At 38.0% G+C, this 14,493-nt stretch overlaps 2 protein-coding genes across 4 annotated transcripts; one reads left to right on the top strand and one right to left on the bottom strand.

The window, feature by feature from the left end:
• The first annotated feature begins 301 nt into the window (after positions 1 to 301).
• On the top strand, positions 302 to 2,334 carry LOC107881829 (polyubiquitin). The gene has a single exon (XM_016796701.2). It carries the CDS (start codon positions 543 to 545, stop codon positions 2,145 to 2,147), a length of 1,605 nt encoding a protein of 534 aa, XP_016652187.2. The 5' UTR covers positions 302 to 542; the 3' UTR covers positions 2,148 to 2,334.
• Positions 2,335 to 5,391: 3,057 nt separating this feature from the next.
• On the bottom strand, positions 5,392 to 9,250 carry LOC103342111 (MLO-like protein 6). Of its 3 annotated transcripts, XM_008245679.3 has the most exons (14): positions 8,933 to 9,222; positions 8,533 to 8,835; positions 8,096 to 8,212; positions 7,954 to 8,014; positions 7,680 to 7,768; positions 7,483 to 7,557; positions 7,291 to 7,385; positions 7,093 to 7,142; positions 6,817 to 6,857; positions 6,525 to 6,698; positions 6,390 to 6,425; positions 6,232 to 6,299; positions 6,078 to 6,138; positions 5,392 to 5,989 (listed from the first exon to the last, which is right to left on the bottom strand). In XM_008245679.3, exons 1-14 carry the CDS (start codon positions 9,053 to 9,055, stop codon positions 5,543 to 5,545), a joined length of 1,740 nt encoding a protein of 579 aa, XP_008243901.2. In that variant the 5' UTR covers positions 9,056 to 9,222; the 3' UTR covers positions 5,392 to 5,542. The 3 variants fall into 3 exon arrangements, with proteins under 3 accessions (XP_008243901.2, XP_088911129.1, XP_088911098.1); XM_089054972.1 differs by lacking the exons at positions 5,392 to 5,989; positions 6,078 to 6,138 and having other exon boundaries at positions 6,228 to 6,299; positions 8,933 to 9,250; XM_089055003.1 differs by lacking the exons at positions 7,954 to 8,014; positions 8,096 to 8,212; positions 8,533 to 8,835; positions 8,933 to 9,222 and having other exon boundaries at positions 7,680 to 7,887.
• Positions 9,251 to 14,493: the final 5,243 nt, after the last annotated feature.

Here is a 14,493-nt window from a genome sequence, read left to right on the forward strand (position 1 = left end):
TTGTGTTATTGATTATTAATAGCAAAACAGTGTTATTTCTAATACAAGTAAATTTTTTTGCCACCAACCTCAAACAGAATCCGCCCGACCCAATTCCCACAGAACCAAAAGCAACCACCGTCTTCTCCAGCTCAGCGACAACCCCATAACCCCATATCACCCCCCACCCGTGATCCAGCCCATCGGCCCTGCACCCAAAATTACCGAGAATTCTTTATTTATTTTTTCTTACTTAAAAAAATCATTTTTCAATTTTAATAATTAATTAACATCCACGTACACCGAACAATTATTCCTTCTATCTAAAGGATCCAAAATAAAGTAAGTCACTTCTCCATTTTCCTAGAAATTTATAGACTTTTCTTATCTACCGACTCTTGTTGGAATCCTTTTCGGAGTCGGCTGATCTTCCGTATATAATCCACCTCCCCTCTTCATCTTCTCCACACAATTCTCTCAAAGCCTTTTTAAATCGCTCCTGAAATTCTCTCTTCCAATTCCAATTTCCTATTCGATTTTTTTTTCTTCTGAGATTGACAATCATGCAGGTCTTCGTCAAAACCCTAACCGGCAAGACAATCACTCTCGAGGTGGAGAGCTCTGACACAATCGACAACGTCAAGGCCAAGATCCAAGACAAGGAGGGAATTCCCCCCGATCAGCAGAGGCTCATCTTCGCCGGCAAGCAATTGGAGGACGGCAGAACCCTAGCCGACTACAACATCCAGAAGGAATCAACTCTTCACTTGGTTCTGCGATTGAGGGGTGGTATGCAGATCTTCGTCAAAACCCTAACGGGGAAGACCATAACATTAGAGGTCGAGAGCTCTGATACGATCGACAACGTGAAGGCCAAAATCCAAGACAAGGAGGGCATCCCCCCAGACCAGCAGAGGTTGATCTTCGCCGGCAAGCAATTGGAGGACGGCCGCACCCTTGCCGACTACAATATCCAAAAGGAATCGACCTTGCACTTGGTTCTCCGATTGAGAGGTGGTATGCAAATCTTCGTCAAAACCCTAACCGGGAAGACCGTAACCCTAGAAGTCGAGAGCTCTGATACCATCGACAACGTGAAGGCCAAGATCCAAGACAAGGAGGGCATCCCCCCAGACCAGCAGAGGTTGATTTTCGCCGGAAAGCAATTGGAGGATGGCCGCACCCTTGCCGACTACAATATCCAAAAGGAATCGACTTTGCACTTGGTTCTCCGATTGAGAGGTGGTATGCAAATCTTCGTTAAAACTCTAACCGGGAAGACCATAACCCTAGAAGTCGAGAGCTCTGATACCATCGACAACGTGAAGGCCAAGATCCAAGACAAGGAGGGCATCCCCCCAGACCAGCAGAGGTTGATTTTCGCCGGAAAGCAATTGGAGGACGGCCGAACCCTCGCCGACTACAACATCCAAAAGGAATCGACTTTGCACTTGGTTCTCCGATTGAGAGGTGGTATGCAGATCTTCGTCAAAACCCTAACCGGGAAAACAATTACTCTGGAGGTCGAGAGCTCCGATACCATTGATAACGTGAAGGCCAAGATCCAAGACAAGGAGGGTATCCCCCCAGATCAGCAGAGGCTTATCTTCGCCGGTAAGCAATTGGAGGACGGTAGGACCCTTGCGGATTACAACATCCAGAAGGAATCAACTCTTCACTTGGTTCTGCGTCTGAGAGGTGGTATGCAGATTTTCGTGAAGACCCTCACAGGGAAGACAATAACTTTGGAGGTCGAGAGCTCTGATACGATTGACAATGTGAAGGCGAAGATTCAGGACAAGGAAGGCATTCCTCCAGATCAGCAGAGGCTGATCTTTGCTGGGAAGCAATTGGAGGATGGAAGGACTCTGGCGGATTACAACATCCAGAAAGAGTCGACTCTTCATCTGGTGCTCAGGCTTCGTGGTGGCATGCAGATTTTTGTGAAGACCCTGACTGGGAAGACCATTACACTGGAGGTTGAGAGCTCTGACACTATTGACAATGTCAAAGCTAAGATTCAAGACAAGGAGGGGATCCCACCGGACCAGCAGAGGTTGATCTTTGCTGGGAAACAGCTTGAGGATGGTCGTACCCTTGCAGATTATAATATCCAGAAAGAGTCCACTCTCCATCTTGTCCTTCGTCTGCGTGGTGGTGATTTCTGAGTTATTCTGTTGGTTTTCGTTAGTTTGTTGGTTATAGTTTGTGTTCTCTAGTGATGGTGGTGTGTTGTGTTGATTGGCCGGAGGGCCAATTTAGTATGTAATGTTTTTGGGTTTGTGGATGGGTTCCTATATTTTCCGATTGTTTAAACTCAGTTTCGTATTATTAAAGTAATTTTAGTTCCGTAAACTCCGTATTCAATTCCTTTCTTTTTAAATGTGTTGTGGTTGTGGATGCAAATTTGCCTTTTTCTTCTTCTTTAATATCTGTCTTTCGATCAATGTTTTTGGATGTGTTCTAATTGAACTGGTGAAGCATTCACCATATTTATGTTCCTATTATGGTTGTGTGTGATTTGCTAATGAGCATTGTTGATTTTCTTATCTTGAAGAAAGCCAGATCATAGAAAACAACTAACATTGCCTCTCATGGTGAGATAGTTTTATGAATCATTGGTTCATCAGCTAAAGATCCCTTTTCTCTTTTGTCCGCATCCCATGAATGCAAATTTGTCACCAGTGCCCTTCATGATAGAAGGATGCTCATGAAGGTTGTCCTGGAAGTTTTGAGATTGTGATGAAGCAAATATATCACTCAGAGTACTATGTGCCGATTGGGTAGAGGTGACTTCTTTCTGGCAATCTTCTGAGGTGTTGGTCCTAAGTCTTTAACAAACAACGTCAAGCTTTCTGTGTAACCAATATCCTGCTGATTCACCTACACAGAAAATTGATTGTTCTCATGGTAGTTTTGTGACATCAATCAATGAAAAACGACAGTAGTTTTCTTAGCCTCGCAGGAAATTTGGCATTAAGTTATCGAGGACCAACGAGATGTATGTGTAGATAAAAAAACACGAGAAAAGAAGACTTACATGCTCAACTTGTTTCAAATTACTAGGTAGTGTCAAACCAGTTGAGTCACTTTCATTGAGGTAAGATGTCCAAGGTCTATATATGTACAGCGTGGATCTGCTTCAAATGATCTAGATTTTCTACCATCGTGAGTACCTATTATTGACAAGCACAAAGTTCCAAATTCTGACTCTGAAAATAGATAGGACATATCTAGATTTCATGATAAATTTGAATTCAGATTGTGTATCATGGAAAACACAAAATTGAAAGTAAACATAAATCTAGGTCATAAACCATTTGTCATTTACAAAACTCAGTGTGCTGGAAGTTTGAACTTTTGATGACTTTAGAATTACAAAATTGCCGTAAAACGTAACATATATTTTACTTCTTACCAGAAAGTACTCTGCTGTCTTGCATCAATAGTGCCAGAGCACACAGTCGTTACTTGACATCTTCTGATATTTGATGAACCACTAAGTGAGCATGGAATAGCTTTAGAGGATTCAGCTACCTTCATGCTAAGGATTTCATGTTTGTAGCAATTTTAGGATATGTGCTAGAATTTGACCTCCCAGCTTCTCCTCGCGCCCTCCTACCACTTCTTTGTCTTGTCTCTGAGAATTCTAATTCAAAGTTCTCAGGATAGGTTTTCAAAACATGAAATACCTTCTTAGTGAGCTCATGTATGGCACAAGCTTGTAAAAACGAAGAAGTTTCATTCAGTTGATGGACTTTATTTAGATTTTCTAGTTGGAGAATTCAGATTAAACTTTCCGGAAGTTTTCATAAGATTGAATTAGCATACCTGTCTAAAATAAATGGCAGTTGGAGAATTCAGATTAAACTTTCCGGAAGTTTTCATAAGATTGAATTAGCATACCTGTCTAAAATAAATGGCAGCTATAGAATTAAAATGCATTGCATTTTCTGTTATTAGAAATGCATCATGCTGCAAACAGTTCATTAATTATCCGTTAGATGACAAATTTGGTGTGGCGTCTGTGTGTATGGGCAGGATTTGTTGGACTGTAGGCCAAGTTGTGCCTGGCAGGCCCCCTGTTTGTATGCACCTCAATATTTGACAGGATAGTCTAGTTTCTAAATACTAAAGCTCTCAAATGTTATGTCTTTTTCTAGCTGTGTGCTTGTATTCCATTATTGGTGTTGAATGTCTTCTGTAATTATATTTGAATTTCAGCAATGTTGGACATGGTGGGTGGTTTGTATTCTTAGTTTTGAGATTAACTTTCCCCTCTCAAGAAGCCAAATTGCTTAGCTTGGGGCTTCTGCTGTCACTTAGATTTCAGTTGATTCTTTCAGATTTTCAAACTCTGCTCCAATTAGAAGCCTAGCAATGCATGTCAATTTAATATGTCCATGATATTTATACCGTGAAATTTTAAGGGTCTCTCTTCAACTGCTGTTTGGATGGGTTTTGGCTTGGAGAACCTTGATCTGGGGAAGCAATCAACTTGTTTTCTTATCCGATAAGAGAGACTATTCTGGTCTAATCTTGAAGTTATTGGTTATGTGTGAATTAGTGAGTTTCGTTAATAACTGTTGTTGCTGGAAGTCTTTCAGTTATGTAAAATTTCTCTCTGAGCCTTCCTGGTTCAATTGTGTTTTATGCACTGGTTTCTGTTCAGTGATGCAAGGTTTACTCTATCTCTTTATTTTTGCCTTCTTTCAGTTTGGTCTTGAAGTGTTATACTTGGAGAACCTTGAACTGGTGAAGCATGCACTCCCATGAGGTTATTGGTTGTGTTGAATTGCTCATGAACATTGTTGATCTTCTTGTCTTGAAGAAAGCCAGCTAATATAAAACAGATAGACTTTGCTTCGAATGGTATGATAAATTTCAGCGCGTCTGTTGTGGCTTAAATATGTGCCCTTGCAAAAATCCGAATTGGCTGTTGTCACTTGGATTTCTTTCAATTCTCTTAGCTCGATTTCTGTTCTTGTTAGAAGAATTTATGCCAAACGTGAAAAAGGAGTGTGGTTGAGCAAACTTTACTCTCTAACATTATTTTTCTAGCTTAAGCACAAATGCTGATATCTGTTGACTGGGTTGAACCAGTGAATTCAATACTTAACTTCAATGTTTTTGACATTGTGAAATTGAAGGGGGCTCTGTTCCCAACCTTGATTATCAAAATTAAGTGTTCTTGATGATGCATAAAACAGTAGATTAACTTGGTTGCAGTAGATGATTACTCTTTTTAGGCCTAATGTTGAATTTAAGATTCTGTCATTCCATCTTGGTGGTGATTTGCTGCGTTCCTGTTGATGCTTTCTTGCTTTGTTTTAGTTTTTTGGGTGCATTCGTACCGTCTTCTTCAATGGTGCTTGCATATTGGCATATGAAGTTCTTAAATTGGGAAATTGATTATGCAGAAGGTTTATTTTAAAAAATATCAACTTTGAGTTACAATTGTACAACTAATGCTTATCTAGCAGACTGTCTTCATTTACAGTGACCTCATTGGAAAGCTCATCGAGCTTTAGTGTTCATTGTGGTGTTGCATGCCGCCTATCATTTACTTTTTAATCTCTGAACTCCTTTCTGATTTCTCAAATGTGAATTCTGCTGAATGAATTTGAATTTCATGTTGACTCCGAGAACCATAACCAGCTATCAGATTGTTCACTGCGTTAGATTCATGAGCACTAATCTCTTCCTCCTGGCCATGGCTTCTACCTTGGTTAGACCAAGATAGATCATCTTGGTGAGGAGATGGCGAGGAGTTTGGACCGTCGGCATCAAAATAAGACATTCTCTGCAATGTGTGCACACTGTCAACGTCGTGCTCGGATTGATAGTGTCGCAGCAGATGGACAGGGGACATGGAATGCAAGGGAGTGCCTGGTACACTGGTTGGACTATTCTTGTTGTGTTTTAAGTGCTTCTTCGCCGAGAGGTGCCATTTTTTGATAGCATTTGCCACTCTCTCGTTAAAGATGGTAGGCTTCATAGTTGAACCCATCTGTTTGTGCACAGCATGTACAGTTAGAACTCAGTTCATATTTCCTAGTTTTTAGCATCTAATTTTGCATAATTGGCACCATTTTTACCTGTGTTACCAAGGCATAAAGAGGAAGAGTTACATAGCTGCATAGTATTTGTATGATGACCCTGCACAAAATAACATGAATCAATGGACTTTGGTAAGTTAAATTCTCATAATAAATTGGTTTCTCTGCAAGTTACAAGTAAGGAGAAACTCACCCCATTGATACTCTCAAAATGACGTCTTCCAACTTCTCATGGAAGCAAGACTTCAAGCCAAATTCATACTGTAAAAGAAGAAAGATGAAATCAATTGTGAGCTTTTTCTGGATGAAGCAAACCATGATGAAACTAAATATAGGTTTAAGTTTACTTACCCAAGTCCATGCAAAGAAAGCAAGTTGAAATGCATTCTGTGAGGTGAAAAAGAAAGAAAACAGAAGAGAGTTAGCAAAATTATGAGGTAAAAAAACATGCAGAATATATATAAACCCAAGTGGAAAGAATTGAACCTGAAAGAGAACAAAGTGGATGAGATGGAGAATGAGGCGCGGGTTGTTGAACCAGAAGAGATGGTCACCAGGCTCAACCAATGGGGTGCCCTTAACAACTTCTCCCCTTTCTTTCAACTTGAGGCCCATCTTGGTTATGATAACTTGAAGCTTTGTCCCTACTAATAAGATCATCTGCACAAGCCATATTTTTATAAATTATTAGATATTTTAATCATATAAATATCCATCTTGTCTTGGAGGGACCTTGGAATTTGAAGAAAGGAATTGGATGGTGATAATTGGTGCTTACAATCAATGGAAGAAAGGGCAGCCACAGATAAGAACGGGAGCCTGGAAACAACAAAAACACATTATTAAGAAACCAAATATGTCATATATTTTTATAATGTGAAGCAGAATGTTTTTCCATTATAATAATTGTAAATTTCCCATTAAAGGGTTTCAATCATGAAAAAACAGAAGGTTAGCAACTTAAATTTGAGGGCATAATTAAGTAAAACTAGTCTCTCTGCATGTGCTTCCCGTGCACGAGAGACATAGTCAAGTAAAACGAGGGCTTACTTACCATGGGTATTAGACATCAGGAACACTACAGCAAAGAACCAGATAGTTGGGCTGCAAGTGTGGAAAGAAGATTGTCAAGTCTCAGAACCATTATTTTGAAAGTGAATTAAAAGTCATTAGTCTTCCATAAATGCACCAAAGTGCGTAATTAACGGATTGGCTTGAAATTCTAAGTACAGTGAGCACTGATATAACCCACCTGATCCCCACCACAACCTTGAAATCTTCTTCAAGTGACCTGTTAATGTACTTTTGGAAATCAAACTTGGCTTGGCTCTGAGGTGCCAAATGTGCCTGCAGATAGAACAGAAGCAATATTACATAAGTTTTTATGCAGAAACCACAACACATATAGATATATTTGACTTTGATTTGTATAGAGAGAACTTACAATGATAAATCCATGGCGCAGAGTCAGGTAGTCAACCTTGGGCACAGATCTGACAAACTGTCTGAAGAAGCAAACCTGCAATTTTGTTGATTAAGAGAGGAACATGAATTAAAATCAAATAAAAGTCAAACAGTTGACATACACATTATGGTACTCTGTTTGGTAAAGAAAAAGTCATGGGATTTTTCAATACTTACAATCCATAAGCTGATGGGAGACCGGCTCCAAAAGCTCAAGTGTCTTCTTCCAAATGATGTGTCTCTAGCAAATCTGAATCTTTCTGGGTCTGCAAACACAATTTCAAGCACACCCCCCATTAATTAATTAATTAATTACCTTTCAGTAGGTGATTCACTCTAGCTATAATAATAATTTTTTAATTTTGAAATAGGTGGTAAGGATAATTGTTAGAAGACTGCTGGCTGCTGGTCAAGTAATCAAATACGTGTGAAAATAATGAAGCAAGCGTACCGTGTGAGAACTGGTAATCAGCTGTCCTTGTTTCCGACTCCCATATTTTCCACCTCCTCATCTGCAGACAAAATTTGAAAATAATTATAAATTTGAGAGAGACATGGAGAGAAAATGAGAGAGAGAGAGTCAGAGTTGATACCTTTGCTCTGCCCAAAACCAGAGTGATTATGCAGTATAGCACGTGGAAGACGGCTAGCACGAAAATGAGTATGTGAAGTTGGTGGATCCCATAAAATGACACAAATGGAACTTTGTTCTGCAGGAAAAAATAAAATAAAAATTACCACATATATACTTCTTGAGCTAAAAGACTAAATTCATGCTAAATTTTGCATGAACAAAAAGATATGCTTTCAAACATAGTCCTATATTAACATCTCCATGCCAACTAGGTTGATGTTAGATTCGAGTAACATTTTCTTGTCAGACAATTTTGTAAGAATAATTCGAATAGTAATTATCTAGATTCACGATCTAACAATATAACATAACAAATGATATATATCCGTTTTCTATATACACATGTATACCAACTTGGGATATTTTATAAAAAGCAGGGAGAAATATTCAATGTACCTTGGCCGCACATTTGTCCTTTCCAGCAGCGGCTAAAACCCGCCGGGCCCCTGCACCGGCGACTGAGAGAAGCCGTCTACGGTCGCCTCCATCTGAAGAAGAACTTTTGTCTTTATCATCGTCTATCTCTTCCTTCTTACTACATGGGTGCCAAGTGGCACCAACAGCCTTTGATATACAAATATCCGAAATGGGTCCTTGCCCTACTGTTAGGAGCAACGACAGGAACCCCAACAGCATGAGCTCTGACTTGATCTTCTCAAGTGCTTCATAGAGAGCTCGCTTGTGTTTCCTTGTCAACCACTGCAGAGGTGCAAAAACAAACCCCATTCGATCAGTCAGATTCATTCATAAACCAAAACCCAGTTATATTATCTGGTTTTAATTAATATTTACGCACCTTTCCAATCAAATGAATGACATATTCGATGAGGATTGAAATCAAAACCAGAACAAAGCAAACAAGAGCAACTGCCCAAGTTGGTGTTTCCTCCAAAGATCGTCCTTCTTTTCCACCTGCCATTCTAATTAAATTGGTATAAATGAACCTTTGATAAGCATGTAGATTTACGTAAATGTATATATAGGCAGTAGCTACAAAGAGAGCCAAAAGGAGAAGACTTGACGTTCAATCTTCAATGGGATGGGATATAATCATATAACAAAGTGGAGGACTTGAGACTTTGACTGAGTTTGGATTAACAACTGCGGTATAGAAGAAAAGTGCAGAGAGACTACTGTATATTGGAAAGTTGGAAAATGAAGAGAGAGAGAGAGAGAGAGAGAGAAGGATCATGGAGCTTGAGATTGTCTTAATCTCTATATATCGATAAAATTGCAAAGAATATTTGACTCCAAGCATATGTTCTTTGACCGTGTACCATAAGGCTTTTGCTTGCACATGGTCATAATAACATCATAATTCAGACCTCAAAAATTTGAAAATGTAAATTTTTTTTAATTAAAATTAAAATAAAATAAAAAAAAAAAAAAAAAGAAGAAGAAGGAAGAAGATTAATTTGTTGGTGCAGACAACTTTGTGTTTTTCTTTTTCATGTGAATATAAATACATCATAATCGTATTCTGGTGAGGATCTTAAAATATTCACGCGTAACCATGCAATTTGCAAATTATATATATATATATATATATATATATATATATATATGCCGGTTTCTAGCCGTGGCCTTTGATCGACGTGCAAAGTCCATTGGGAGCGGGGGCCAGTTCTAGATGAAAACCATATCAAAATTATTATATTAATAATTACGTATTTTATATGTATATCTTTTAACTCCTATCTATTTCCATGTGATAATTAAAAGACACAGAATGCTGACTAGATAATATTTGTATTCCAGCATGTAATTTAACGTTAGTATGGAAAAGTTGTGTAGGTATATAATTAGCCTCTATTATTTCATATTTGGAACCACTCCGCAAGTGGTGAATTCAAAATAATACCTCTACGTACATTTTCAGGATTCCACCACGTTAGTCGGTCAGAATTATTAATTTTTAGTTTAGTGATATTTTTCTATTTCTAATATTATAATTTATCATAGACCGTTCGGATTTGGAATGTAAGCACACAATCAACAAAAAAAAAGAAAAAGAAAAAAAGATATGCAAGAAAATTAGAGTTAATGGAAAATGACGCAAAACGTTTGCCTGGGGAAACAAAGCGTGATGAGTGGGAACAAGACCTTGAAAAGAAAATGGAGTTGCGGTATGACTAGGGTGGGCGACTCACCCTCTGAGCGTGCTCTGGTAAATTGTGATCATCGTGAAGGTGACGCCTAACTGTCTCATCTCATCCACTGCCATTGATTGGTCCATTTCTCAGTCTCATACTTAAAAATCCCACAAGAAATGCCACAAATTCAATGACAGCAATCATATACAATTGAGCTCAGTAATTTTAAAAAATTAATTAACTTAATTTAGTCATCCTATGACTCATAATTTTCTATTTTTTATATTACTAATTATAGTTATCTTATTCACAATTTTCAACCTTGCCAAAGGTGGCATCTGGGGGTAGTTTTTTTTAGCTAACGTGTACTACCGAGTACCAGCTTGTGCTTTTTTCAGTCTTCATTTTTGTTTTTTTGTTGTTGTAATGTTTTGAGAATACCGAAGGAGCTGTTGTTTTCAAGACGCCCAAATTAAAATAGTGTGTGTAATATATGATGTTTTTCAGGCATAATGTAGCAAAACGTGTTGATTTGCCCTGGTTTGGCGGATGAAGTATAATTATCAAGCACCTTTGACCACCTCTAGAAATGAGCACTTATCAAATTCATAACAATTGTTAATTTTGACAAAATATACTTCATTGTACTACAAATCTTCATATTATTACGTCGGAACTTGAAATAAAGGGAAGGAACATAGGGGGACAACGTGAGATATGTCAACTCTTAACGTTGGTCATATTAACATCGCGACGACTCTCAATCATCAATGTAGATGGTTCACACTACATCAACGACTGAAATAATTTACATACATGCATGAACGATTGTTCTTAACGTATTTTATATTAACATTTGTCATTGTAACACTGTTAGGGTTATAGTTCTTAGATTGGGTGAAATAATATTTCATTGATATTTTAATGTATAACTAATTGGATAATATTAGGTTTTGAAATTGATTATTATATTTATTACTTATATTTAATAAGCTTTAATTAGATTTACTGATTTAGTTTCATTATATTTTATTATTTATAATTTTTCTTTGCAAAAAGCTTACTCATCATCACTTTAAGGCTTACACTTCATCTTGCGGGACCAAAGTTACTTAGCATCTTACACCTTGCCTTTCAAAACTTTGGTACTATTTAAATTCTAAGGGTAATTGGTTATATGATTTTTATTTTTATTTTTGCTTTTAGTCTTTTAAATATTGACCCTCCCCTGAAGAATTTTTGGATCCGCCAAGAATTTTTGGATCTTGATTAGGAATGTACAACTCATTTGACACTTCCCCTCAAGTTGGAGCATGTTGTCGTCAATGCCCAACTTGCTAAATGAGCTGTGAAATACTTTGCATGTGACTGCTTTGGTAAGGACATCTGCAAGTTGATCTTCAAATTTAACAAATGGTACCTCAATGATATTTGCCTCGAGTTTCTCCTTGATAAAATGTCTGTCAACTTCAACATGCTTGGTTCTATCATGTTGCACTGGACTATGTGCGATGTCTATTGCGGCTTTGATGGCACAATTAAGTTGCATGGCATGTCTTGGGTTTGAATCCCAATTCCCACAATAAATTCCTTGTCCAAAGTAGCTCACATACTCCATGTCCTATACCTCTATATCCTGCTTCAGCACATGATCTTGACACCACTTTCTGTTTTTTACTTTACTAGGAGACTAGATTGCTTCCTACAAAGGTAAAGTATCCAGATGTAGATGACCTATTAGTAACAGAACCCGCCCAGTCTGCATCAGTGTGACCCTTAACATCTTGATGGCCATGTTATGAGAACATTAATCCTCTTCCAAGAGCTGACATCAAGTATCTCATAGAATTCGGTTTACAGCATCCATATGGGCTTCACTTGTTGCATGCATGAACTAACTCACCACACTTACGGCATATGCCATATTAGGTCTAGTGCATCCTAAATAGATTAACTTACCCATAATGCGTTGATATCTTTTTTTGTTAGTGGGTACTTGATCAGGATATTCACCAATCTGATGATTCAACTCCATTGAAATATCTGCTATTTTACTAGCTAACATTCCAGTGTTAGTCAAAATGTCAAGGATATATTTCTGTTGTGATAGAAATATTCCTTATTCTGAACGAGCCACTTTGATGCCTAAGAAATACTTAAGAGCACCAAGATCTTTCATTTCAAACTCACTTGCCAAGTAGCGCTGTAATGCTGCCTTTTCCTCTAGGTCATTCCCGGTAACTACCATGTCATCAACATATACAATAAGAGCAGTGACTTTACCTTTCTTATGTTTCAAGAAAAGAGTATGATCTAAGTTACTTTGCTTGTATCCAAAATTCTTCATTGATTTGCTGAACCTTCCAAACCATGCTCTAGGTAATTGCTTCACTCAATAAAGAGACTTTCTCAGTTTACACACCATGTTGCCCGTATTTGGCCCCATCTTGCATCCTATAGGGGAATCCATATAGACTTCTTTTTCTAAGTCACCATGCAGAAAGGCATTTTTAACATCAAACTGGTGTAATGGCCAGTCCAGGTTTGCTGCTAGAGAAATGAGTACATGAATTGTGTTGATATTGGCTACAAGGGCAAATGTCTCCCCATAGTCAATCCCATAAGTCTAAGTGTAACCTTTCACCACTAGTCTTACTTTGTATCGTTCAATGACGTGCCATCTGCCTTGAACTTTATTGTATATATCCATCTACAACCCAATGTTCTCTTCTCTTTAGGAAGGATAGTCATCTCTCAAGTGAAATTCTTCTTAGAGGGCCTCCATTTCATCATTCATCGGTTAAGTCCACTTGGGATCTTTCAGAGCTTCCTCTACATTACTTGGAATAAATATAGTGGATAATTGACATACAAATTATGCATATAACGGTGACAGCCTATGTAGAGACACATGATTAGCAATATGATATTTAACTTTTGCTTTAGGATTAGGGTCATATTGTTGTCTATGGATCCCTCTATTTATACGAGAGGGTAACTTATAACCTTTGTTTCCTATATGATTTGATGGTAAAGTGCTTAAGTTGGAGTTTGAATGTTCAGTTACTTGTGGGGAATCTTCAAAACCTGATTGGATGATTGGTAGGGGTACTGTAGTAGACGTTGTATAAAGGAAAGTATCTAAACCACTATCTAGAGTCTCAAGCCCTTGCGACTCTTGATCTTGTTGCACCACTGCAGTTGGGTGCTAGGACACTGGCTGCTCTAAAATATTTTATCAAATTTGGATGATCTAATTCTAAGTATCTTCTGCAAAGATAGAGCTCTTTCCCTGCAGAAGATGCTCATAAACTCCTCCTAAGTAATAGAATTCACTCTCGTGGAAAGTCACATCCATTGTAACATGCAATGTCTGAGTAGGAGGATGGAAACACTTATAGCCTTTTTAAGTGTCAGCATACCCCACAAAGACACAATGTAGTGAGCACGGATCATGTTTGCCACGCTGAATATGGATATATATGAACATAAGCAACACAATCAAAGAGACGTGGTTCGAGATTTGGTGTGGACAATATGGTGATGAGAGTGGTCAATGTCTGAAATAGAGTTTGATATTGAAGAGTGCTAGATGGTGTTCTATTTATGAGGTAAGTAACAGAACAAAGAGCCTCCCCCCAAAAATGATAGGGCATAGGAGCCTCAAATAAAGAGGCATGAATAACTTTTAAGAAATGACGATTCTTACGCTCTACAACACTATTCTGTTGTGGTGTATAGGCACATGTGGTTTGATGAACAATAACATGTTGGCTCAAAAAATTATGTAAGTCATGGTTGACATACTCTCCTTCATTGTCAGACTGAAGTGTTGTGATTTTCTTGTCAAACTGAGTAGCAACATATTGATGAAATTGCTTGAATTTTGCGGTGACTTCACGTTTCTGCTTTAAGGGAAAAACCTAGGTCATTCGGGTGCAATCATCAATAAACATCACAAACCATTTAAAACCACTAATAGTAGGAACTTTGGAAGGTCCCCAAACGTTAGAGTGGACAATCATGAAAGGCATAAAACTTTTATTCAATCTTAATGGGTAAGAAATACGAATGGCTTTAAGCCAAAATGCTAGTTTCACAATGAAAGCCTGATTCAGTGAACTGGGAAAACAAATATGGAAATACAAAGTTTCAGATAACCAAAAGAAGCATGCCCTAATTGTCTATGCCATAGCTTAAATTTTCTTCATCCTCATGGACTCGTCTTCTCACACATGATATGCGTGACTCAATCTCTTACTGT

Source organism: Prunus mume, linkage group LG1 (genome assembly GCF_029339155.1).
Source record: "Prunus mume cultivar Tortuosa linkage group LG1, ASM2933915v1, whole genome shotgun sequence".
NCBI lineage: Eukaryota > Viridiplantae > Streptophyta > Magnoliopsida > Rosales > Rosaceae > Prunus > Prunus mume.

What these genes read in the sequence shown, in the direction of transcription:
- LOC107881829 (XM_016796701.2), top strand. Translation starts at nt 543, where the DNA reads ATGCAGGTCTTCGTCAAAACCCTAACCGGCAAGACAATCACTCTCGAG.
- LOC103342111 (XM_008245679.3), bottom strand. Translation starts at nt 9,055, where the DNA reads ATGGCAGGTGGAAAAGAAGGACGATCTTTGGAGGAAACACCAACTTGG. An exon ending in TCATTCATTTGATTGGAAAG is followed by an intron (nt 8,836 to 8,932) that starts GTGCGTAAATAT and finishes GCACCTCTGCAG; the next exon opens with TGGTTGACAAGGAAACACAA. An exon ending in ATTTTGAGAGTATCAATGGG is followed by an intron (nt 6,139 to 6,231) that starts GTGAGTTTCTCC and finishes TATTTTGTGCAG; the next exon opens with GGTCATCATACAAATACTAT.